This window comes from Ixodes scapularis, unplaced genomic scaffold (genome assembly GCF_016920785.2).
Source record: "Ixodes scapularis isolate PalLabHiFi unplaced genomic scaffold, ASM1692078v2 PGA_scaffold4__175_contigs__length_147842914, whole genome shotgun sequence".
Taxonomy (NCBI): Eukaryota; Metazoa; Arthropoda; class Arachnida; order Ixodida; family Ixodidae; genus Ixodes; species Ixodes scapularis.
The window spans coordinates 87,611,658-87,637,175 of NW_024609879.1; the positions used below are offsets into that span (position 1 = coordinate 87,611,658).

Sequence of the window (25,518 nt, forward strand, 5' to 3'; positions counted from 1 at the left end):
GTATTTGAAATACGTATTTCAAATACTTGTATTTGAAATACTGCCCATCCCTGCTTCTCCGCAAAAACTCCTCCTGAGCAGTTTTTACGGAGACAGAAAAAGCTTCCGCCCGTAGAGCGTCGATCGCCTTCCATACAGTTGGATGGCTATACCCGACTATGCTGCTGAATCCCCGGTTACATGCCTCGCAGTTGTTTTTGAGCATCATTTTTATATAGCAGTGTTTTTGAGCAGTATATTTATATAAGCGAGCCCCATTCGATTATTGTCGTAGAGAGGCTACCTAACTTTTTTTTTTATATGGACTGAAAATATATTAATATATGACGCTTGTAGCACAAAAGTTTAAATAAAACAAAAAGAAAATCAGCGCAAAACATTTCTGAGCTTCCCAGAAAAATATAAAAACCGGACAAGTTCGTGCAACTGGCAGCATGGAAATTCGAAGCTTTTCGTATGATTTGGAAACCGTAAAATGTCCTACCGGCGAGTGTTATTGGATTTTATCGGATTTATTCGAAAACGCCGAGCCCATATTGACAATATTTATCTGGGACCATTTTTCCCTAGTTTGTACTTGGGGCCATTAGTTCCGGGACCATTTGTTCCGGGACCATTTATTCCGGGACCATTTACTCCGGGACCATTTGTTCCGGGACCATTTGTTCCGTTTCCCCCGTTTTATCGCCATCTCGTTTTTTTTTTTACCTCGAAGCAAATGATCGCTCATTAAATCATTTTTGTTGTAACGCCTGCCTCTACTATTTAATCTGCTCGACAATATTATATTTTGCGCGTGCAGAATCTGGGAAATATATTTGGCCATCGCAAAAGTCTTTTTCGTCATTTTAGTGGTTGAAACTAAAGCAAGAAAGAAGAATTGAAGGATGTAGTGGTAAAATTGTAAAAGCAATAAAAATAAAAACAGTCGCAAGCTCTCAACTATCAACGGGGCTGGGATAAACATTTGCAATATGTGCATGTAACTCTCCCTTCGTCAAATATATATTAACGAAAAGATAGACCCATTGTATACGTCATCTAGCATGCAGTGCAGTCTGCTTCGACACGTAACAACAACAACAAAAAAAAAAGCTGTGGGAGAGTTTGCACTCTTGATTTCGTCATGAATAAAAAAATAAACAGATTGGGGTCATAGTCCCTTGCCACGGCTAATGCATTCCCGGTATGCGTGGCTTGCACATGACGACATTTCCGACGACCTCCAGAAAAAAGGGGAAGAAGGAGCTCTCCTCTTACCAGGATCCTCCTTTGTGCCTCCCGGATTTGCACAGGCGTCTCTCTTCTCCTCCCAGAAGATTATAGAAGGTTAACCTGTCACTCAAAATTCTTACAAAAACAGCTTCTCTCTCTTCCTCTTGCATGGTGTTCAAAAGTATGCAATGTTACGTCAGTGCAAGGCGCCTATATAAGAAAGAAAGAAGCCTCCTGGAGGTATACGCTACGTGTCATTCGTTGTACTAAGAGAGAGCTACGAAGATGTTCAAACTGAAGTTTTTTATTCTCTTCGTACTCGCTGTAGTATGTTTCGGTAAGAATATGCCATTTTGTCTTTCTTGTTAGCAAATATTTCCATTTCGCTTATTTTCATTTAGAGCTCACTGGGTTTGTTCTCTTTGTATATTTTTATACATTTCCAGTTTTCTTAGATATACATCCAATGGGATGTAGCATTTGAATCGTGGAAACACAATGTACGCTTTGTAGCAGCAAAACTGACACGAAACCTTAGCTATCACTGAAGCTTAAATGGCTAGGTCGTGCAGTTTTTCTTTTCCTTTTAACATATAGGATGCTACCAAATTAAATGTACTACTCCACAGCATAGTTTTCCACAGAATAGTGGCTTTCTACAATTTGCTATCGTATTTTCCTTCGGAAATACCTTAGAAAAAAAAGTTGGGCCTCCAGTCCACGCCGTGAAGGTGGTTGGCCAGCGAAGCTCTGGTATCACCTGCAACGATTGCCCACTGCACTGTACCAAAAGATTGACGAAAGAAAAGTAAATGCAGACTACCAAAGCTTTTTTATATATGAAAGACTTCGTACTCTGCCGCTGCCACGGCAGCTTATACAACCATTATCATTACTGAGAAACGCATGCGGAGAGCGCTACGTGCTTCGCATTGTTCGCACGCGCCTTATCATCTATCATGTGGTTTTGACACTTGTTTTGTGGTTTTCTTATTGAAACAATTGTGTCAAAACCATATGATGAATAATCAAGCACGCGCGAACAATGCTAAGGCGCGCGTCATGGTTTTTTGTCGACAACAGTTCTGTTGACGGACACGAAGATATCCGACCAACGAGTCATATACAGCTTCGCTGGAAAACTTTATCCTTCAGATGTGGTCTGCCTCTGCACCCATATAATAATCTGTTTCATCCAACAATGGCAAAAAAGGCTTTTGTTATTGTTAACTGGCGTTTCCTTAACCGCTGACTGGCCTTTGCCTAACCACAGTTAAAACGGCTCGTGTATCTAGGGTATAAACTACATATTGAGCATAACCGGGAAGAAGCCGGTGCTTACGAGACAACTCGTCGCCTAAATATAGTCGCAAATCATTTCGACTTACTGTTTCCACAGCTGTACTGTATTGTACTGATCACCACCTATAAACGAAAGAAAATATATCAAGACAAGTAGTGAAAGCCAGTTAATTTCTCACTGTGAGGCATGATAACATCATTCTAAAGCATATGAAAACATTTTCGACTATATTTTTCGTTACACTCAAAAAGTGTATAAATAAAACCGTAGGGTTTTATGCCCTAATTAAAGAGTAACAAATTTAAGTTACTTATCGTGACGATTAACACACTTTATATTATATCCTTCTTGGTAAAAATAGCGCAAAGAGAAGGGAGGAAGAACGTAGCGACAAGGGTATAGTGCTAATTTTTTAAAGATGTATAACCAACCAGCCCACCTGATGATTTTAATATATTATATCCTCTTGACCGAGTAACTCATCTGCACAGACCGCGTTTGCGTAGCTCTGGCTGCATTTTTTAACACTCTGCAAAGCCTAAATAACACCTTGTATAAATCATGGCTCGATCAAAACTCGTAAATTCCAGCTTTTTAAATTTTATTTGTGCGCCTCAGGTGCCCATAGGAGCGGTATAACGCCGGTGTCGCTAGGATCGCTATCCGCCCATATTTTCTCGCGTGCGGGCGACATACAAGTTCTACCTTCAAGCGGCGCTCTTCTGTGGGGCTTGTGAAATTATCAATCTAAGAACATTAATTATAAACACAGACGCGTTCCAGGCACAACCGCTAAACTGCTTGCAAGGCAAGTCAATTCACTTTTTTTTTTTTTAAATTATGCTTTCTAGGGCTTCTGGGTGAAAAATATGTTCACGTTCCATGAACTCACGAGCGACCATGAGAGGCTTTCAATCAAGAGGCTTGTAGCAGCTCTCGTGGAGTGCACACGTGTTCACTGTTCAAAGCTCTCAAACCGGCAATATCTGAAAATTGATAATGACCTTTGGTTGTATCCTCACTGCTGCAGCCCGTCTGGAAGATCCTGTAAAACATATCGCCTACAAGTGTCATATTGCCACACTTTCAGATACTGCGCTAAGAATCTGATGATTGGAGTAAACAGCCCCATAATGCAAAAGACGACATCCGCGAAGTCATAGCACAGGCGTCTTTTCATCGAATGAATGCACTGCCTAGTCCTGTTTTAGGTGCTCGTGCGAGATTTTGTTGGGTTTCATCGGTCAACGGAAAATATTTTATACACGGCATATTTATCAGCGTACAACTTCTACTAAGAACTAGATGTGGTCTGCTCCGCCACGTCAGAACCTCCTTCGCTTTTCTTAAAATTGATGTTGTAGAATATGATTCATTCATGGTTTATGGAATGTTTACGCTCCCTTTTTCAGGTTCTGAGAACGGTGAAGGTGAAGGTAATTCATCTGCACCAGGTAATTTATTATTTCCACTCGCATCTTCTGTTTTCAATTCATAAACATTTTATGAAGCGCTTTCAATAGTCAATCACTGGCATATAGTTCTTTGCTTCTGTCCTATTCTTCACTCTAAGAAGGGGGCGTACACGGGTACTCCCCTTGTCCCATATGTAACTCCCCAAAACTACATTTCGTCGTTCTGTCTACTGACGTCAAGCTGGCGATACCAACTTTTACGAGCGTCTTGATAGTCGACCGGTACAACCTATTTTATTAGCTAATGTACTCATTAAAGGCTACATGAAGACAATCAAGGTTTTTTCGCCCCGGCTGCAAAGCCTCAGTAATTTGTTTTTCTTGTCTTTGATACGGACATTAGTTATTTAGTACGTTATATTATAACAGCTATCAAGCCACGTCAGTAGACAGAACGACGAAATGTAGTTTTGGGGAGTTACATGTGGGACAAGAAGAGTACCCGCGTACACCCCCTATTTCTTGGAGTGTTGCATTTTTTTTTTAATAACTGCTGCAATAGGTATTAGGCATTACTTACTGACAATCATATACCGAACTTAATAAAATAAAGGTGGAATTTAATATTTGTGCCTCTGCTACGTGTGACAATTATTAATTTTGAATATGAAAAAGTACCGATTAGACAACTATCTTTGTTTCTACTTAAATTGGTCATGAAGCGAAAGTTAAAGAAGTGCGGGCCATCCGAAATAAGTGTGAATAGCGTAAGTGTTCAATGTCCATCACATCAACACTGGAATGCACAGGATGCAGAAATACATACACATAAAATGCTGTAAAATGTAAAAGTATTTGCAGGTTCTGACACTTTCAGAGGCCAATGTCGCCAATATAACTGACGCCAGTTCGAACTATGTCCTCAGCCGGTGTCTATTTTAGGGTATTTTACCCACTAAAAACATCACGCATATCGGTTTGGACAAAATAGGTTGACTTTATTACGCTCATCCTCTTCTTTGTCTCAACACACAGAAGTGGGAGTTAAAATCCAGATATGGTATGATACTAATATATTTTAAGGTTCAAACTTGTCTTGTCATTTTCACTGGAAACACGTCACGCATATACTCATATTGAAACATTGCGACTGGACACGGACGAAGCGAGAAACTTTACACGCTGCTTCGTCCGTGACTCCGTGTGCAGTCGCACTGCTTCAATACTAATAAGTATCAACTCGCCTCCTTATCTATACTGTCACACGTATATATAGTGTCTCCAAAGTCACCAGGCTTGATCTAAACTGAACCGTAAAAATCGACGCCTGCACGAAGTGTTTTTCGGAGTTTTTCGGATTTCTCTAGACACGCGGAGCCCCAGCTAGAAGGCATTTATTTGTATCGATCTTATAACCGCCATTACTCCCCTCAGAGAAATGACCAGGTGACGTCTCGAAAGACGATAGCACGTTTTTACTTCACCGATACGACGTTTTTTTTTATATTTGGGAAATGTGAATAAAAGTCGGGAGAGGTGCTTTCCTCGAAAAGTATCAGAAACAATGCTGTAAGTAAATACAAGCACATACTCATTGAATGTACTTAAAGTAAAGTACAAGTCCTCTGAATCTACTTGAAGTGTATTTAAAGTACAATGTACTTAAATTACTTCCCAACACTGCAAATATCAGCACATTTTTGTTGACGAAATATTCTGATAGCCCTGAATTCAGAAGAATCGTTAACTCGCAATCCCACAAGGCGCGAAAGTCAGCAGTGTCTTGTGTAATGTCTGAAAAGTCGGTGCAGAGTAAGTAATATTTTTCACCAGTTTCGTCTGAGTTTGGTCCACGCTTTCAGCCGAGCTGGGCTGAGGCGTGCATGTCACGAAGACAAACGAAATGCTTCCTGGCGACCATCTCATTTGCATTCAGGCACTAAAAGATACAGATGCAGACCTGTCTGAGGAGGAGTAATGGCTGATTTTGCTCGCACACGTCTCTTGGTTAGTCCCGGTTGAGTGCAGTTACCGCCGAATTCAGAAACCTCACTCAATCTACACTCAAACTGAAGGGCCCCTCCACTTCCTCGAGGAAGGCGCGAGGGCCGGCGCTGGCCAATCGCGACGGCGGATCCGTCCTCACGATTGGCCAGCGCCGGCCCTCGCGCCTTCCTCGAGGAAGTGGAGGGGCCCTCCAGTTTGAGTCTAGTTTGAGTGAGGTTTCTGAATTCGGCGGTTAGTCTCCATGTTTTACAAACGGTACCTCGCTTGAACCAAAGTGTCTCTTCGGGGAGCAAATAGGAGTTCAGAGGACCAAATGATGCACTTAGTCGTTTAAAACCATAATTTTGTGTTCCTAAAAAAATGTTAGTGTTTTTTATTATTATTATTCATCTTAACAATAAACGACGCATCGCTGAACGTTCACTCTCCGCCCAAATATAACTTTAGCGGTCTAGACCATATGCCCGAAGATTCAGGATTTGCTGTCATGTGGTTCAAGAGTTATAAGTGATTTTCAAAAGTTTACACTGGGAAAATGGCGGCCGAAGGAGTCCACAAATTTATGAAGATGAGTGGCAACAGCTACAGGGAACAGCCCCTACGTTTCAAAGTTTCAAAAAGCCGGTCGTATTTTTTGTTAAAATACAGTAACAGTTATTTCTGAAACTTAGGTATTTTGCCTGGACCGCTAGTGCTACAGTTGGACGGAAACTAAGCGATTGACGATGCACAGATTATTTTCGCAGAAAAAAAGGCCAGTAAATTTTTATCAGGGATATGCTGCATTTAAGCTATGCCAACCAAGCTATAACTATCGTACATACCAATCAAAGTCACAACACACTGATATTGCCTCTATAGAGGGCCAGCGTGAAGCATGAGAAATCCGGGCGGAATCAATTGGCCTTGCGTTTGCAGCAGATCCTCCCAACCACCGGCAGTGTCTCTCGCTTTAGTTTTTACTCTGAAAGTAATATGTGCGATTTAACAATCGCCCCTTAGATACTGCATTTTATTCATTATAAAGCCTTAGGAGTAAAGGTTGCTGTCAATTTTTATGTTATACAAATATTGATAACAATAACATACATCCTTTTTTTACTCTGAAAGTAATCTGTGCGCTCTTCAACTCCGTGCACGAGTGGAACGTAGAACGCACCTGCTTTCGTCAAAGCTATACGCTCGACAAGAAATGGTCGTTTACTTCTCAATACTTTCCATCCTCACATCCACCGCTCATATGAATTTGAAAACTACCACCTTCTAAATACTGAAGCTGAGTATTTCTTCTGATTTCAAAACGAGAGGATTGTGACATCGCATTAAGTTAAACGTAATACCCAGCTGCTAACACAACGTATACGGTTAGGTAACTGTATGTAACTTAACACCCGACTGCCAATAGGACTCAAAGTGCAATGCTGTTGCGGGTTTATCACTTGGTTTTTATTCCTGCTTACTGAAACGAACAGTCGTATAACAACACCATGGTTCAAACCAACGTGCAGTATCTTGGCCTTGGTTTAAAAGTGTTTAAAGGCAATTGATTGCATTTTTGAGAAACTACCCTTGGCTATAGCCCAATTTTCTTCTCCCACTTTTGCAATTTCTGAAATATTCACACCCAATAACAATTATATGTTTTTTCTCCTTGATTGCATTGATCCTGAACATTTCAACATGAAGCAAAAGTCCACCGTCCACTCGGTGAGCACAGATTTGGTTTCGAGTGCATTTGGACTTTGCTTAATTTCTCAATCGACTGAAAACCATGAAACGTTTATTAAGCTGTGTATCAATTTTTCCACCATCCATCGTTTTAAATTCAGTGATAACTGACAAATCCCATTCACACAAAAAATAGGGTGTCCACTATGAACAAATTAATTGGAATGCTATATTTACTGCGACTTGGTACGCAAAAGCAAACAACCTTTAAGCTCTCATAAAATATCGTGATATCACAAGATTAAAATGTCTACCTAATCAGCCATATTTTATATTAGCCTGTATTCTACAGTATTTGTTTAGATTTTTAGAGTTCAACAGATTTATACGTTGCTGTATTTCAGTTCATTTATTGCGCCAAATAACATAAATACATTTATGGTGTCAATACTATTTGCAGATAATTCCCATAACTTTTAGATTGTCGTTCGAATATTTTGTTTCTATTCATATAATTATTTTGTAATTAAATGTTTTTCTATTCGTCTATCTAAATACGCAAACTGAACCTACCTATCATCTTAATATTTAAGTGATTACGATTATATCATCGCAATCACACCGAAAAGTGCACGCGACCGCAGGTTTTCTTCCGAGAGACGCTAGGTTTGCGGCATCCAGCGATACTACTCAGTGAAGTAGAATGAAGCAGATTCACGTGCACAAAAGATATGTGATAGCGACGGAGCTTGTGTATTACATGAGTATAACATGCTCACGTGAAAGAGACCAGTAGGATTTTGCTCTTTCTCTCATTTGTGCCTTGGGTCATAGCTTTATGCTTTTTGATCTATGGCAAGAAGATAAAGTCGTACGTTTCTTAACATTGTGAGCGATTAACAGAAAGTGAGGGCGCAAACGTGCCGGTGGAGATTACTAGATATAACAAAACGCCGAGACTGCAAAAATCAAACACGACGCACACAGTCTCTAGCACAACTGAAATTTTATTTCATTTGAAAAGTGTTTAAATTGGAAATGCCACAAAGAAAACAGCAGAACATCACAAAAGAGGAAAAACAATCACCTAATTGTCTCGTAGACCCTGTGATTAAATGTTAGAAGAAACATCAGGTATCTTCAAGAAGATATCGCTCTTGAAGGAAAACTCGCTTAAAACTGGAAGAGTCTTCACTCCTTTAGCTCACACACGAGTAGGCTACAGACCAGCACATGAGCCTTCCCAATCAACGTCAATGTATATTTTCACTGAACGCTGCAGCAGTCTTGCCGTCTAATGTAAAAAAAAACAAAAAACAACTAGCTATAGCCCGCTTTGCTTAAGCGGAACTGCGATGGCACCTTTAGTAAAACGCTCGTGAAATAACACGTTTTACTGATTACAACAATTCGCACGATTTAACAGTATCTGGACATATCAGCGACCACATCGGCACGATGACCCGGCAGCCCGGTTATATGTATAAACCCATTTTGCTGTCGAAGGGTTGGAGGCAGGAACATGATCGCCATTCAAGCTCTTTAAAGATTGAATTTGCAGCGAGGCAAATGGCGATACCCGTCCCTGTCTGTTGGTATGAAGCCTCATGTGGTGTAAAAACTGCTGGCAATAATTGTTTGCTCACAAACATTAGATAACGCACAATTTAGATCAACCTTGATTGTACTCAGGCACGTAGCCAGGATTTTGTTTCGGGAGGGGGGGGGGGGGGGGGGGCCGCCCATGACAAAATGCTGTATGAGGGGGAGGGGGAGAGGAGGTTCCAGCAAAACGGAAGATTTCGGGGGGGGGGGGGGGGCGGGAAGGGGGGGGCTGGGCCCCATGAGCCCTCCCCACTGGCTACGTGCCTGAGTGTACTTAAGGTTGATCCACCTTACTTTACCCGACCTTACACTCGAACGCGCGATTGCTATTATTAAAGCTGCGGAGTCCTACGTTCAATATTGGAACGCCAATAAAAGCCCGGAATCTACCCCTTCTATTACGAAATAGGTTGGTTTCAGTATCCCTGATCCCGATGAACGAAAACGCTCAAACCGTCTCATAAAGGATTTCCTCCATCCGGTCGGCGTTCCGCTGCGGTACCTCATATGTCCAGTGCTTCCCTTAGGATTTTTGTTCTGGGATATTTCTGACAAATGCAGTAACATCAATTATTTTCTGCTTTTCATGACCATACATTGCAAGAATATCCGCATAAAACTCGCGGCTTCGATTGTTATTTCTTTTTAATTGTTATGTTGTTTCCTCAAGCAAAATTTCCTCATATTTGGCTATAATATATATTTATGTCAACTGCAAGCACTGACTATTTGATAGAAAACTGACTAGCGAAAACATGTCTAATTTATTCATTGATTTACTTTAAAACGGTGAGTACAGAGCACAGAAATTAAACACTACGGTAGAACAGTGCTGGTATATATGCCACAAAATTAACAATACGTAATTAAGTTAAAAGTTAACTTTGCTTTACCTTCTTTTGTCTTGTCTTTCGTGTGCGCTAAACTCGTTGTTTAGCGCACACACAAACAACTAGCACAAGCTTCAGCCTTAATAAGATTCATTCATTAATTCATTCGTTTCTTCATTGAATAATTTAAGTACTCATGAGCTGCTAATGTCTTAACGATGCACAATAAATATATTAACAATTAGTCAAGAACAACATAAATCCTCAAATTTTCATAGCTTGTCACATGACCCGCATACAACCCGTATATAACACAGTCGGTGCAGCGGCTATTGACGTTTCTGGCTCACATTTTGCAATATTTAAATTTTTTTTCTATTCGATAAACAGTCTACCTGTTGTGTATCCTTATTTGGGCATTGGGTGATACTATAAATTTTAATTAGTTACAAAACTACAGCTATATAAATACGAAGCATTCTTTTGATATCCTTGAAAATGCTGTAAGGCCTGCAAATGACGAAGTTGAAAATATCATCTGGAACGCCATAAAGATAACTCCATCTTACGCCATTACGCGATGGGCCTTTAACTCTATAGTAGGTGAGAGGTTAAGAGTTCAGGGAAAGCTCCTCCCACCCCTTTTCTCTTTAACAGTGCTAACGCTGGAGAGGAGGTTGCCTCTTCTCCAGCGTTCGCTCTGCTGAAGTCGAGAGAGGAGGAGGTGCTTCCCCAGATCTTTTAACCTGTCGCCGACTATAAAGGCCCAACGACATGTGCGCGTTTTTTACGCGCTTCATCAGCGCTTCATCGTCCCTCCGCGTCAGCACGCGCCTGGAGAGAAAAAGGGCGGCTAATTCCATGGGAACGCGCTCCGACCCGCGTCACTCAAACGCTGCGCAGTGTCACCAGTTCGACCAGGCTTAAAACATCGGACAACTACGTGGTTACAGTGTATTGGTACTGCACAGAGTTCATTTAGAGATTATGAACATTCTTTTTTTTTTTTAATTCTAAGTCAGAGATAATCAACTGTCAATCCCGAAACAGTCACGTATACGTCGTTGCATCTGCTGCAAAGAAGGGCATCTTGAAAATCAAGAGATGTCAAGAACTATGCACTAACGCCGTCAGTAACTACGTGTGCAAGTAGACAATGAACATGAAGGGAAATTCAGCAATTAGTGCGATATGTAATATATAAAAATCACAATATTCTCCCTGCATTTGTATAGGTGTGAGGTAGTTTTGTACTATACGTTCAAAACTTCTTATCTGCGTGCTTGAAAACTTAAAAAATTTTAGGAAAGCCAGAAAACAGTTATCGACCGAGAAGAGCGGCACAACAATAAACAGAAAAACACATTTTATTGCCCGTGTACTTTTACTGTTTTACGTGTTTTAACCGCTCGTAAATGGGGCTCATTTCAGAGGCCCGTATATTGCGCAGATTATCAGTATTAGTGTCATCGGGAAAATGGCGCACCTTGAACAAGCCCTACATTCTTGTCAGGTGTTATCTTTGCTTAGATTCCTCGCTTCTCTTTATGTGCGTGAAGTGGGAAATAGGAATGTGCCCGAAATACTGCGAAGTTAAACATCGCATAGTGATCAGATATATACTGTAGCAATTGCACTTTTGTAATATTAATAAAGTTAACCTACTATTCGCTGCGACCCAAGTAACAAATCTGATCCCTGGTATCCTCACACGAAGAGACAAAGTACAAGCGCGTTTTCCCATGGGATTGTGCAGGAATATCGCAAAACTAGACTGGTTGCTGCCTGCTTCAATTTGAAATCGTAAGTCTTGTAGACATCAGTGCCAGCTGAACCTCTAGCGCGTACATTAAAATAGTTCTATGTTCTTTGCTTGGCAAGCCACTTCCGGCGGCGACGCCGAGATCTGGTCATAGAGATAATTTAATAATCTTGAGCGAAATGGCCCATGTATTCCGGCTGCTTAGGAACGACGAGGCATAGATGCAGACATCGGTGGTCTCGATGGGAGCATACTGCTGGCGACGCTTTGATCTACACAAAGAAGTAGGCAACATCTTTGCAAGGTCTGCCTATTGCGTATTTTCTAGCTTTACTTTGCAGAAAAACACCACCGTCGCGCATTGTATACAAATAAATGAATTTGACGCGCTCTCAAACAATTTCAACTGGTCACGACAAAACAAACACGTCAAACATATTGTCTGTTGTAGCAGTAAGAAAGCAAAAAACAAACAGACTGGCAAAAACAGACATGAAAGCTTGTACATGTCTGTTTTTGTCCCTCTGTGTTTTTTTGCTTTCTTACTGCTACATCTGTCCCAACAAGCTCGTCAAAGTCTTCTTGTCTGTTGTTGTTGTTGTTTTCTTTTGTGTGTGGGGGGGGGGGGGGGGGGAGGGGGGGGAGGGGGGGTTGGGGGGGGGAAGGCAGGGTTGGGGGAACCACCGATGTTATACTCCGTTCCACCTTCAGTGCGAGCGCAGTGGACGCCACGAGCTATCCCAGCCGATCAGCGCCGGGAGAAAATCGCGTGACCTTTCGGTTGGCCAGAGCGAGGCAGGGAGCTCAAGGTCACATAACACTCTCTCCACGCTGGATTGGCTGGGATGGCTCCTAGCCTCCGCTGCGCTCGGACTGAAGGTGAAACGGAGTATAGCGATCATGGTTTGCTGCGTCATACCGCTTTCCCCTGCGTTCCCTTCTCGTCTTTACCACCTGGTTTTGTCCGTGACAGATATTGGCGCTTCGCGCACTTCGCATTGTTGCGGGTCACCTCGAGCGACGCGCCCCGACACAGGTGGACGTCCACGCGGTTGAGACGCATGAAAGACGCTTCATGTGGCTGGGGCTTTACTGGTCGAGAACACACAAACGGAGGAAAATACCAACATTTGTCTGTGTCTCAATTCGGCTTTTTTGTATGGGTATGCAGCCCCTACGCCGTTGTGTTAGCTGTTCATGCCTAGATTTTATTTCACAACCAAACATTTTAGGACACCATTATTTTAATATAAAAGCTTTCTAGGGTGCCCTCATTTATTTACTTCCATCTTTATCGCCATTATAACTACCAATTATGCAATGCGGGACTTAACAACCGGGAAAGTTGTCTAGAGCATACCAGTCATTTTCAATCAATCATGCTATATACAGATTTCAGAACACGCGTCTAAAAGCCTGAATAAAAAGCATATCAATTTTTTTTTAATTCTTTACTCGATTTCAAATGTTTAAGTTCCTCCAAATATAATATGTAATGATAATGAAGAGGAGAAATTATGTGCGGAAGCATTTTTAATGGCTCTTATGCAGAACGCGCTTTCTGTCGTTCGTCCTAGGTTCCGATTTGCCAGGTTTTATCGGTTCTTTGGAGGACAGGAAACAATACGTGATAAAACTCCTCGGTGGGTGTGGTGGACAGCACCAAGAATACAAAATAAACGAGGTAAATAATCTCAATCAGTCATACTATATGTCCAAAAAGCCTGAAATAAACTAAATTTTTTATTTTTGCATTTTTTTTTTAAAATTCGGTTTCAACCTTTCAGAAACAAATATGGTTCCATAACTGCACATACATTTGTATGAAAAGAAATAACGAGTTAACTTCTGAAGTTCGTCGAATTCCAGACGACATGATTTGCAACAAAGACAAAATGGTGAGTAGAAAAGTGCAGTACATAGTGACTTTATAGGAGGGCAAAGAAACTAGTTTATTTCCCTTGAAGAAACAACTTGAAATGTGACCAAACCAGAACTCTTGTTTTTAAGGCTTTGAGTCTCGCGTACCCTTCGTAGGTATTTTACTATCTCATCCTATAGTTACGGATAAGATGAGAATGGCAGGGAGGAGCTACTGTTGTCCCGCCCCCAGCGCGAGCTTCCTATCTTCAATAACGCTTTGGAGTCTCGCGAGCCTCGAGCGTGTTTGCGCAGCCGAAGCACGGTGGAAGGCGATGAGCGCGTGCTGGAGGCAAACCGTTCGAAAGAGGTAATAATAATGGTACCTTTATTTTTTCCAACAAAATACAATGTTGAAAATGTGACACAGCAAAAAAGCTGTAAAAATAGCTTGACGAGCCCCGAGCCACCTATAACAGCAGTCGCGATGCAGGCGCCAAAGATTTATACAAAATTAAAACATTACATGTGAACTAGCTACATGTTTGACAAACTTCACAACAAAAAATACAAAAAAAGAGCTGACGCTATACAAGATTAAGTAGCATATTGATACAATTCACACAATAGTGAAAACATACACAGAACGTTAGGACATCATTGAAATAAACGCGAAAGAAAACATCGATTCAAGAGTTTTTTAGCGCTTATTGCGGACAATGTGGCTCGAAATAAACATTTGAAATAAGCATTTCCCGTAAGATGCTCATAGATATATTGCTAAGCTCAATACCCTGCCTGCTAAGCTGGTTAAGGGTAGTCGGTCAAGTATATTTTAAACTTTGGTGGCCGTTGTTTGTTTAAAAAAAAAGTACTTCCCAAAGTTCCTTAATTCGTGTTGGGTATCTATAAATTTTATCTGTTAGCTTCGCTAAGTTTTTAATGTGATATTGGGATAAATTTGTTTCATTTTATATCTTGCACATAAAGGATATTTATAGAAATCAAAAATTTTCATCACACCAATTTTACTAATGAGATCATCGTTTGGATGTTCTAGTGGCACTTTAGAGATACTTCTTAATATCTTTTTTTGTAACATAAAGATTTTGTGGAGGTTGGTATAGGTAGTAGTGCCCTATATGGAGTTTACCATAATTTCAATGTGAATAAAATAATGAATTGTATAATATTAACTTTGTTCTAAGTGGTAGAGTGTGTTTATGGCGATAGAAAATACCGACGATATCCTAGATAATTTTGACACGATATGATTAATATGGTCGTCCCATGACAAGTTCCTTTTAAAAATAACGCCCAAAGATTTAAACGCGGTAACAATTTCTATCCGAGAAGAATTTATAAAAATATCCTTGGTAATATTAATATGTTTATTCTTAGTTCGGAATATAACTGATTTTGTCTTAACGCCGTTAACATCCTGGCAGTGTCTTAGCTGAGTGTGCATACTGCACGGTTCAATTTTTGTTTCCTAATTTTTCGAAGGATAGAATAGTATTTATTTAGATGGGTCAGGAGACAGCCCTTAGCCTAATGTTTGATACCTTGATGGATGGATGAATCTGGCCGAGCCCTTTGGATCGGGCGGTAGCTTACGCCACCTAGCCACTTTGTTTTACCATTTAAGCTTAGAATATTGAAATGTGAAAACTATATACACTCCGCACGGCAAAGAAAGTGAGGCTATAAAACCCGAATCCCGGAGAAAAGCTCACCGGAGAAAAGCTCACAGGAGAAAAGCTCACCGGAGAAAAGCTCACCGGAGAAAAGCTCACCGGAGATAAGCTCACCGGAGATAATCTCACCGGAGAAAAGCTCACCGCAAAACCGGCGTATGCGGAGAAAAGCTCACCGATTTTTTTTTTCTTTTTATATGGAGGCTTTTGGATCATGCGTAACATGTATCAATTTATTATCATTAAAGTTAGTCAGCTTTGTCAAAAAGAAAATGTTCTTTTTTGTATTATTTGCCAAGCTTATTAAGTATATTGCTCCCAAATTAATAATGGCGGGCCAGTGTTTTCTGCGGCTTACTTTCTCGGCAACTAAAGCCTAACTGAAAATCTTTATGAACTTGAATAACATGAAAAAGTTCGAAAACTTATGTCTCCCTAAAACCTAAAAATCAAAACTGTAAACACCGAAAATCCGAAAGTGCATGCGCAACAACGCGGAGCCTGAAATTCTCTTTGAAGCTTTTATTGACCTTTGAAAACAGGATAAAACATTGAGTAGGATATCGAGGCTTCTTTCTTCCACGGACATGCACGTTTTCAAGCCGTTCGTGCTGGTGTGTCCGCACGTTGCCTTTAGTGATAGTTCCCTATATAAGTGCCCTATATGCCCTATATCGTGACCTATATAAGAAGTAAGCTTCTGTAGGGTAGCGAGTAGGGCGAGTTGGTGAACGTTATGCATGATGAAAACCGCTCTAGCGACGACGACGGAGTGAAGACAACGAACACGACAGGACGAAGCTGTTCTCGCAACTAAAGTTTTCTTAGTGAAATTAACAGAAAGAAAACAGCGTAGCCGACACTGATTGCATCAACAAATACCTATTTAACTATTTAGGCACTACAGAATATTTGGAGCTCAAACGGCTCACCACACCGCTATTCATATTAGCTCACAAAGAACAAACCTCTTTATTTGACAGAGCTACCGACGGCGCACCCTCAGTTGCTAATAAATTGTTGTCTTTTTTACCGGTGTACAATGTTTTGATATCATTTTTGCGGCTTCGTTAATATACAGAAGGGGTGATTACCAATTCCTGAGGAATCAGTGAATATGCCCAATGACCTTCAAGAACATTACAAGAAAGGGGACATTTTTTTTTAAAAATGAAGTGGCGATTGCGAATTCTGTTAAATTGCCACGTTTGACGCAGAATCCGATAAATTAAAAAAAAAATCGGTGAGCTTTTCTCCGCATCTGCCGGTTTTGCGTTGAGCTTTTCTCCGGTGAGCTTATCTCCGGTGAGCTTTTCTCCGGTGAGCTTTTCTCCGGTGAGCTTTTCTCCGCCGCCCATAAAACCCCCTTCTAACGTGACACAGGCACCACCTGGTGCCTGGCTCAATTGCTATACATATCTTTGGCCCCGTCAAAATTTGTAGCTCTCGGGGTTCGTACCCATATCTAATCATCTGTTTTTTTTTGGACGGATCTTGGTGAATCGTGGATCGAGTCTTATTTGGAGGCCACCCAATACTCATGATGTATCGGATTGTACGCGACAACATATCTGTTTAGTTAGCGGTTGAAAATCTTGATATGATGTAACGTAAAAATCGTGCATTCCTTCGGTTTTTCTTTCTTATAATTGTCAAAGTATTGAAATTTACTTTATTCAGCTGTCAGACATTTTGTGTTATCTTAAAATTCAGAAAAATAGAAATATTTGCAATCTCGCAATGTTAGCAGTCATAATAAAACAGATGTATGTTCCGTTTTTGTCAAAATGCCCCATACAATTTCTAACCTTTTACTGTGCAATTCTTGCATGCTGATCGTATAATATTCTCGGTTACCATAATAGAGGATGAGTGCGCAGTTACCATTGTAGAGCGTGCTGTGTTATTATTGATGCCGTGTTTTCAAAGGGCATTGGTGTCAATTGAAAACTAAAATAAATCTGAAGTTGAAGTGTAAACCTCCAAAGCACTCTCTTTTTTTTTTTTTACTCTTTTTTTATTAAACGTTTCGTGCTAGACTTGTTCTGGTCTTACGATCCTGATAAGCACTACAGATAGCGAGTGCTAAAAAAAGATAAATCTTGCTTTCATCAAGAAAAAACCGGATTCTAGCTCGAATAAGAACTCCCAAAAGCTTCCAGCACCATGCCTTCTGAATCGTTTTCAGTTGGATTGTTGCTGCATTGTTCGGTTGGCGTTCTCTCATGCTTGTCTTTGGCCGGAGGAGGTGGTGGGGTGGTGGTAATTAGTGATTCACAAAGGATAATCAATCTCTCTACTACCATTTTTTTCTCTCTCTCCCTCTCCATAGCGCAAGTCAGTTATTTCGTCAACTGCGAGAGATGTTGCAGATCAGTTTTGACCTGCTGTTCCTAAAATTAAAGTCGTTTGTCTCCGATGTTTCTTTCTAACAGTTTTCCCACTTGCTTGTAACCAGCTAACCCATGGGGAACTAATGAGCTCACCGTAGGACCCCATGCATAGAAGATTAATATATTCAACCAAACTTGAAAAGACACTGATTTGTATAACATTGGTGAAAAAAATATGTTTAACTAACGTGATGTACAACTGTTTCAGAAATGCCCCAGTGAAGGAAACTGCCCTTTACCATATTGCTGAAATAAGGCTGTTGGGTGAAAAAGGAGACTGCCCAGTTATCTCCTTACAAGGCCGCTAAATAAAAACATATTCTAAATGAAAAGCGTGTTTGTGTGGGTAGAATATTATCGTAAAGCTAAACAATAAAATGAAATCCACCCTCAACAAGCGCACACGAGCCAGCACATGTTGGATTGTGTGTTTTATTTCAGCTCGACTGTTTTATTATTTTTTTTAATAGATGGGGTTTAGCTACGGCAACCTTATGGCACACCCCAAGAAATAACCGAGCTTTAAATTAAAACCCCTGGAAATATCCAATCTCAAGCGGATATTAGGCTTTTTTTATGGCCTCATAAAAAAAAAAGACGAAAAAAAAACTCTACATTGTTTTTACTACGATTAGAATCCCAAGCCACCCCCTGTTATCCGTAGCCCGGCACTAAGCCTTGGAGCCACCGAGATAAATTGCAACTAAAATAAATTGCTCCTCAAAAACATTTTTAAAAGCTGAGCTCTTTACCCAGATTGCAATTAAAGTGCAACGAGCTTGGGACATTCACTGAACATCTAATACCTTTGTTACACGGGCACACTTCACTGCAGTTACGCTAAGCCACAGTTAGCACACTCTTATGGCGAAGTTCCCTAAGCGTCTTGGAGCGCTCCGGGATCAGTTGACCAGATCTGGATTGGAGCACACGATCCGAACGGGGTCGCGCTGCCTACGGATCCCCAGCTAGAACATGACCACTGCTCCGGGATCGGCGGATGCCTTCCCGTTATTCAACTGCCCAGGAATCCCCTTTTCGCAGCCGCCGCGGCCGTTTCAAAGACGTTTTCGCAATCGCGGCGCTAACATGTTTTCGACGCACGAGCGGCAGGAATGACTCAGGCACTTCTAGCAAAGATTGCCGGAATGCCCGTAGCGCGGCAAATACCTTCTCTTCTCCTTCCTGGAAAACGAACCGGCTGTCCAGCCAAGGGGTAAGCAAGCGGCCATCACGAGTTCTTCTGATGTCGAGACAATCTAGGAGCCCAACCTGCGACGTGTTTTTTCTTCTTCTGAGGCGAGATCAGGCGAGATGCCCCACAAGAAAGGAAGTCACGTGTGTGCGCCGAGGGCTGGCCCGGCTGGCTTCCGGTTGAATCCGCCGAAATCGTGGGAGCGACTTTTCTGGGATCCAGATCAAGATCTGGAGCGGGAGCTAATCCAAGACGACCACTGAAACACGTCGGTCTCGATCCCGATCGCCCAGTGAAATAGGCTCGCTCCAGAAAAGTCGATCCCGGCGCGCTCCAAAACGACCAGCGGAATTCGCCATTACTTGCGGACAACATTCTGCGGCTATGCAGTCAAAGCTATGGACAAACATGCGCTTGAGCATCTTGAGCACACATCAAAGCAGCGCACGCGCACTCCTCAGTTCTTCTGAAATAGCTATACGAGAGTATAATGGGGTAACTCTGGCGACGCGTAACAACAATTAAAGGTAAGTTAACTGGGGTTAAGGGTGCCCGTGTAACACCGGTATAACACGACGGTATAACAGGGGTATAATACCCCTGTTATACCCCTGTTACACAGGCACACTTAACCGCGGTTAACTCAGCTTAACTGCTGTTGCGCGGCACCACACATACCGCACTATACTCTCTGACAGCTATTTCAGTAGTAGTGAAGAGCGCGCGCGCACTGCTTCGATAGATGCTCAAGATGCTCAAGCGCACGTTCGCCCATAGCTTTGACTGCATAGCCGCAGAATGTTGTCGGCAAGTATTGTGCGCTATCTGTAGCTTAGCGTAACTGCAGTTAAATGTGCCCGTGTAACAAGGGTGTCGAAACCAATGAGCCGAAGCGTTGATGACTACAAGAAAAAACACTACTTTAATCACCGGTAGCTGCGTTACTCACACTTCCCAGTTCCGAACGAAAATCCCCGATAGAAATTGTAGCTCGCGCTCGGGCCAAGTCCCCGAACCTCCTCGTCTTCTTTTCCGCTCCGCTGAAGGGTTTCTTTATCCACCCCCCAAAAGGGAACAAAGTTCATTTTTAACCGCTTTCCAGCCCGTACACAAGTTGTATTGGTCGTTTTACAACCGCACCAGCGGGAAGTCAGATCTCGCAGACTCGTACTCTTCCGTCTCTTCCGGAAAACAATGTTTTCACAACTCCCATCTTCCAGAGCTGGCGTGGTTGCTGGCTTTCGTGAAGAATAACCAGGTCCCCAACTTTGAGATGTCGGTTTGACCTCCTTGTCTTGTACAGTGATCGGAGTTCCGTTAGGTACTCCTTTGACCATCGTTGCCAGAACTATTTCAGGAAGTCTTCTCTGAGTTTCCAGAGCCTTCGCAGCGATTCTGCGTCTCCGTTTTGCAAGTCGGAGTCGGACGGTTTTTGTAACGACGTAAGTCTTTTCCCTGTCGTGAAGTGCGACGGTGATAGTGGCTGAGGCTCTTGCGCTTCACTGTACGCGTAGGTCAATGGTCGAGAATTGATGATTGCTTCCACCTCAGTGAGGAGAGTCACTAACTCCGATGGCTTTCTTCAAAGAGTTCTTGACTGACCTGATCAAACGCTCGTAAAATCCGCCCCACCACGCGGCACGTTCTGCAATGAACTTCCATTGTATCCTGCTGTTTGCGAAGTAATTCCGCACTTCTTCGTCTCGTAGAACATTCCAAAGCTCGCTTAAGTCTTTCTTGCTTCTCTTAAATGCCAACGCATTGTCAGAGTAGATCACTCTTGGCACGCCTCTTCTTGATACAAATCGTCGGAGCGCACGCAGGAATGTTTCTGCCGTCATGTCCGGTACCATTTCCAAGTGTACTGCCCTAGTAACTGCACACGTGAACAACGTGAGATATGCCTTCCTCTTTGTTTTCCTCGCTGTGACCCATACGGGTCCCGCAAAGTCAACACCCACGACCTCAAAGGCTTCCCTCTTCTGTGACACGATCTGCGGGCAAGGGCGCCGTCACTTCTGACATTGGTCTGGCGTTCAGCCGTTGACATGCGATGCATTTCTTGATTTCTTTTTTTATCATTTGACGAGCTTTTACGATCCAGTATCGCTCCCGCAATTGCACGAGTGTGTCACGCACTCCCGCGTGCAATAGTCTACGATGTGCTTCAGTTATCAACAACTTCGAAAAGTGGTCGTCTTTTGGCAGCACAACGGGATGCCTTTCTTCAAAGGATTTTTCGGAGAACTGTAGTCTTCTTTCTACCCGAAGTATTTCATCGTTATCCAAAAAAAGAGAAATGTCTCTTATAGGAGAATCTGGCGGTAGTTTTTTGCCGTCTCGAAGATTCTTTATCTCCTGTTCGAAGGCTCTACGTTGTACATTCTTTATTATATATTTTTCGGCTCTGCTCAATTCTTCCGCGGTTAATGGTCCAGTTTAAGCGCTAATTCTTTTAGACTTCATTATAAAGCGGAGTACCCACGCCATTGTTCGCCGAAGTCGCATAGCTGTGCTAAACCGCTCAATTTCTGGAACCATCGTTTGGTCTGCTGTTGCCGTGGGTAACACTGCAACCTTTTTCTTCTCTGTTTCTTCTATATTGAATTCTTGCGGTTCGTACTTCTCTGGCCACCGCTCTGGTACTGTTAACCAGCTAGGTCCTTTCCACCATACTTCACTGTCGAGCAGCTCCCTGGCTGTGATTCCTCTGGTCACCAGGTCCGCTGGGTTCTCTTTGCCTGGGCAGTGTTTCCAAGAGCAAGGATCAGAGTTTCGCCGGATTTCAACGACTCTATTTCTTACAAACTGTTTCCAGTCATTTGCTTCTCCGAGGATCAAATGAAGAGCTATCTTCGCATCGGTCCACAAGTGCACTTCGTGGATGTTCTCCTGCAGCTTGGTCTTAATGTAGACACTCAGTCTGGTTGCCAAAAGACATGCCAAAAGTTCTAGCCTCGCTACAGAAAGTTCTTTTAGAGGTGCCACTCAAGACTTGCAAAGCAGGATCGTGGATGTCGTGGAGCCGGGATCATTCGTCATAGTTACGTATGCTACGGCTCCATACGCCTGAGGACTTGCATCGGCAAAGATGTGCAGGTTTGTCCTGATCGTCACTCCCTCTATTCCCCGTCTGTAGAAACGTGGCACCATGACGTCACATAGCAATGGAAGATCCGCACACCATCGGTGCCATTCACTGCGCAGGTCAAGAGGCAGTAGGTCGTCCCACTCCATCTTCTGTTTCCAGATTTGTTGAAATAGGATCTTTGCTCGCACGACAAATGGCGCGAAGAATCCTAGGGGATCGTAGAGTCTGGCTGTAGTCTGTAGGACAAACCTTTTTGTGTCTGAGTGCTTCTCTACGAAGTTCAGAACATCGTCTGGTGCAAATGTTAAGAGGTCTGTGGCAGGGTTCCACGTTAGTCCCAGCACCTTGAAAACTCCCGCAACCTGCCCCAATGGGTGTTCCTCGTGGTGATTCGAGTCAACCTCATTTAAGAGCGTTTTCGAGTTAGACACCCACTTGTGCAGCTTCATTGACGCTTGCTCGAAAATTGCTGTCGATTCCCTGAAGATCTTAGTGGCTTCTTCTTCGCTGGATGCACCGGTAAGAATGTCATCCACGTAAATGGAATCTTGCAGCAGCACCGCGGTGTCTGGATACTCGTTCTTCATTGTTTCCAGGTGATGTTTTATCGTCGCAGACAATAAAAATGGGCTCGATGTAGTTCCAAAGGGAACTCTCGTCATCCTCCAGATGAGAATTGGAGGAAGTGGTCTTCCGACCTGTGGGGTAGTTTTATACCACAGGAAGCGTAACGCATCGCGATCATCTTCTTGTATACTTATCTAAAGAAACGCCTTCTCGATGTCGGCCACTAGCGCGATACAATGTCTTCTGAAGCTCAGAAGCAACGCGACAATATCCGGGTTCAGATTGGGGCCACTTTCCAAACAGCCGTTCAACGACTTCGAGCTTTTGCTATGGGAAGAAGCGTCAAATACCACTCGCAATTTAGTGGTGGTGCTCCTTTCGCGACAAACTGATTGGTGTGGCATGTAGAACTTCCGAGATCCAGTCTGCTCATCTGACACTTCTTCTGCCATTCCACCTTCGGTGTACTTCCGGATCGCGACGTCATAGTCCCTCATCAACTTAGGGTTCTGAGTTAACTTCCTTGTTAGCTGCTGAAGCCTCCTCTCCGCAACTTGTTTGTTATCGTCTAAGTTCACTACGGGTTTCCACGGGAGGGCCACCTCGTACCGAAGACCGATCTTCTTAACTGTTTCTTTGTAAGACGCGATCACGGGTTCTGTCTCAGAATGAGGTTCGTCGGTTATACCAATCGATTCAAGCTTCCATAACCTTTGCATTATTTCAGATGCATCCATGTTGTTTGTCATTGCGTTGAGAACGACCATCTGTGAGCTCTTCATGACAGATGCTGAAAGTTCTGTTGGACCGTGTACGGTCCAGCCAAGAGACGTCTCGATTGCTCGAAGTTTTCCGTCGAGTCTCCTAACTTGGCCCGTGACGAAGTTCCAATAGCAATCGCCTCCAATCAGTATGTCCACGCCGTTGGGTCCCTCAGCTTCGCAGAAGTCCGCGGCCGTGTATCCCATTTTTTTCAGTTGGGGACGCAATTCTTCTCTTGGATAGGGCAATCGTTGACCACAAATACGGCTTGTCTCAAGTGCTTCCAAACGGAAAACTTCACCTCTCTGATTTTCAAGAGTCACAAGAACTCTGCGAAAGTTTTGTTCTGTCGTGTGGTCGCCAAATGCTCCTACCGTCAGTCTTTCGTTTCCCAGGTGCTTGCATCTGAGCTTTCGTGAGAGTACTTCTGTGAAAAAAGACCTCTGGCTTCCGCCGTCGAATAGCACTCTTACAAGGATGCGCTGTTTCAGTCCCAAGCTCCACACTGTCGCTGTTTGCAGGAGGACGGTTTTGTTGACCCCGTCTTTAATCGTAGATTGTAGGGCCACTGGACCAGCAGAGGTCAGTTTTTTCTCTTGTCTGCCTTTGTCGTCTCTTGAGCTTGACAAGAACGTTGGGTCACACATGACTGATGCGTGTCGACCTTGGCAGTTGGAGCAAGAAATGTTTTTCCTGCACTGTTTGGCAAGGTGGTTTTTCTTCGTGCACCTAAAGCATCTTCCCGAGCTCGTTAAAATCTTCCTCTTCTCGGGAAGACCTATCGTTGTTGTGCACAGCTCTGTCTCGTGGTCTGCTGATTTGCAGAAAACACAGCTCTGCTTGTCATTTCTGTAGAAGTGTCGCGGCCCTTCCTTTTGTCCATGGTTTTGAATTGTGCTTTGCTGCACGAGATGCTACTCCACTCTCTTTTCCTGCTTTACTTCTTATGCCTCCTGATTCTGTTTTTTTTGTGACTGTCGTTCTTTCTCTACTTTCAACTTCAATTCTCAGAAATTGCATAAGTGATGGTAGTTGCCTTAGCTGGGACTGTTCTACAACGTGTTGGTTTCCTTCGCCAGCCGCGTTTACAGCCTCATCTTCCGGGCGACGCTGTTCTTTCTTCCGAACGACATTTCTGTTGAAGGTTAGCACAAGACCTTCTGGAATCAGCCGAAGTACAAGGGGGCAAAGGAGAGTCGAATAAGAATCTTCGTTAACCCCTAGAGACTTGAGTCCTCTTATATGCGCTTGGAGGTCATCGTGTAGTCGTCGTAGTCCTCGGACGTCTTCCGAGGTCCGAACTGGCTGCCGTTCTGCTAGTTTCATCATGTGGTCATCTACTAGCAGCGCCTCGTCGCCGTAACGGGAATTTATGATCTCCCGCGCATCTTCATAACAGCTGGCCGTTGGTGGCAATCCGGCAATCGCTGCAGCAGCCTCTCCCGACAACGCCGATCTGAGGTAGTGGAACTTCTCGGCCGATGACAGTTCTGGGTTACCATGGATGACCTGCTCGAACTGCTCCCAGAAGGGCTGCCATTGTTGACGTTGTCCGTTGAATTTCAAGAGTTCAAGTTCTGGTAGCTTGACCTTGACTGACAAAGTGGGACTGCGGTGGTTTGTTGTAATTTCTTGACCGCTTGTACTCGCTCTTTCGTGTAGGGTCCGCGCTTTGAAGGTCAGTCTTGCCGAGTAGGTGACGATACGATCGCTGTACTCGACGGTCCGAGCATACTCTTGCTCGATGTCACTTGCTGCCAACAATGGTTCGAGGGCAGAGTCCGTTTCGGTAAGCTGACCATGTAGCGCGTTGAGACGAGTCAGTAAGACGTTGAGCTCTTCCTCAATCGGCACTTCGGTTTGGGTAGCTGTATCGATTTCTGTCAGCAGCTTTGTTACCTGTGAACGCAGGGCTTTTCGCTTCTGTTTCAGCCTATCCATGGCAGCGTCGTTATGGTCCCTTGCGTTCTCGAGCTGGATGGTGTCTTGTCCTGTAGCCTCGTTACATCAACGCTTGTGACACCTTCTCATCTGGCCCATCGTACAGTCCTGATCCCGGGTTTCGGCACCAAAATGTCGAAACCATTGAGCCGAAGCGTTGATGACTACAAGAAAGAACACTACTTTAATCACCGGTAGCTGCGTTAC

The 25,518-nt window shown here is 43.1% G+C and overlaps 2 protein-coding genes across 2 annotated transcripts; one reads left to right on the forward strand and one right to left on the reverse strand.

Annotated features, from left to right (window-relative positions):
• Window positions 1–1,500: 1,500 nt before the first annotated feature.
• LOC121837635 lies at window positions 1,501–18,005 on the forward strand. The gene is made up of 6 exons (XM_042293323.1): window positions 1,501–1,552; window positions 3,931–3,972; window positions 7,627–7,647; window positions 13,383–13,489; window positions 13,593–13,703; window positions 17,964–18,005. Exons 1-6 carry the CDS (start codon window positions 1,501–1,503, stop codon window positions 18,003–18,005), a joined length of 375 nt encoding a protein of 124 aa, XP_042149257.1.
• A 3,933-nt stretch (window positions 18,006–21,938) lies between these two features.
• Window positions 21,939–25,311, reverse strand: LOC121837804. The gene is made up of 3 exons (XM_042293623.1): window positions 24,363–25,311; window positions 23,163–24,238; window positions 21,939–22,403 (listed from the first exon to the last, which is right to left on the reverse strand). The coding sequence occupies exons 1-3, from the start codon at window positions 25,309–25,311 to the stop codon at window positions 21,939–21,941; spliced, it is 2,490 nt and encodes an 829-aa protein (XP_042149557.1).
• Window positions 25,312–25,518: the final 207 nt, after the last annotated feature.

Coding starts and splice junctions, on each gene's coding strand:
- LOC121837635 (XM_042293323.1), top strand. CDS start 1,501: ATGTTCAAACTGAAGTTTTTTATTCTCTTCGTACTCGCTGTAGTATGT. Junction 1,553..3,930: donor ACTCGCTGTAGTATGTTTCG/GTAAGAATATGC, acceptor TCCCTTTTTCAG/GTTCTGAGAACGGTGAAGGT. Junction 13,490..13,592: donor AAGAATACAAAATAAACGAG/GTAAATAATCTC, acceptor TCAACCTTTCAG/AAACAAATATGGTTCCATAA.
- LOC121837804 (XM_042293623.1), bottom strand. CDS start 25,311: ATGGATAGGCTGAAACAGAAGCGAAAAGCCCTGCGTTCACAGGTAACA. Junction 24,239..24,362: donor TCTGAGAATTGAAGTTGAAA/GTAGAGAAAGAA, acceptor GACAAAAGGAAG/GGCCGCGACACTTCTACAGA. Junction 22,404..23,162: donor ACTTAGACGATAACAAACAA/GTTGCGGAGAGG, acceptor CCATTGGGGCAG/GTTGCGGGAGTTTTCAAGGT.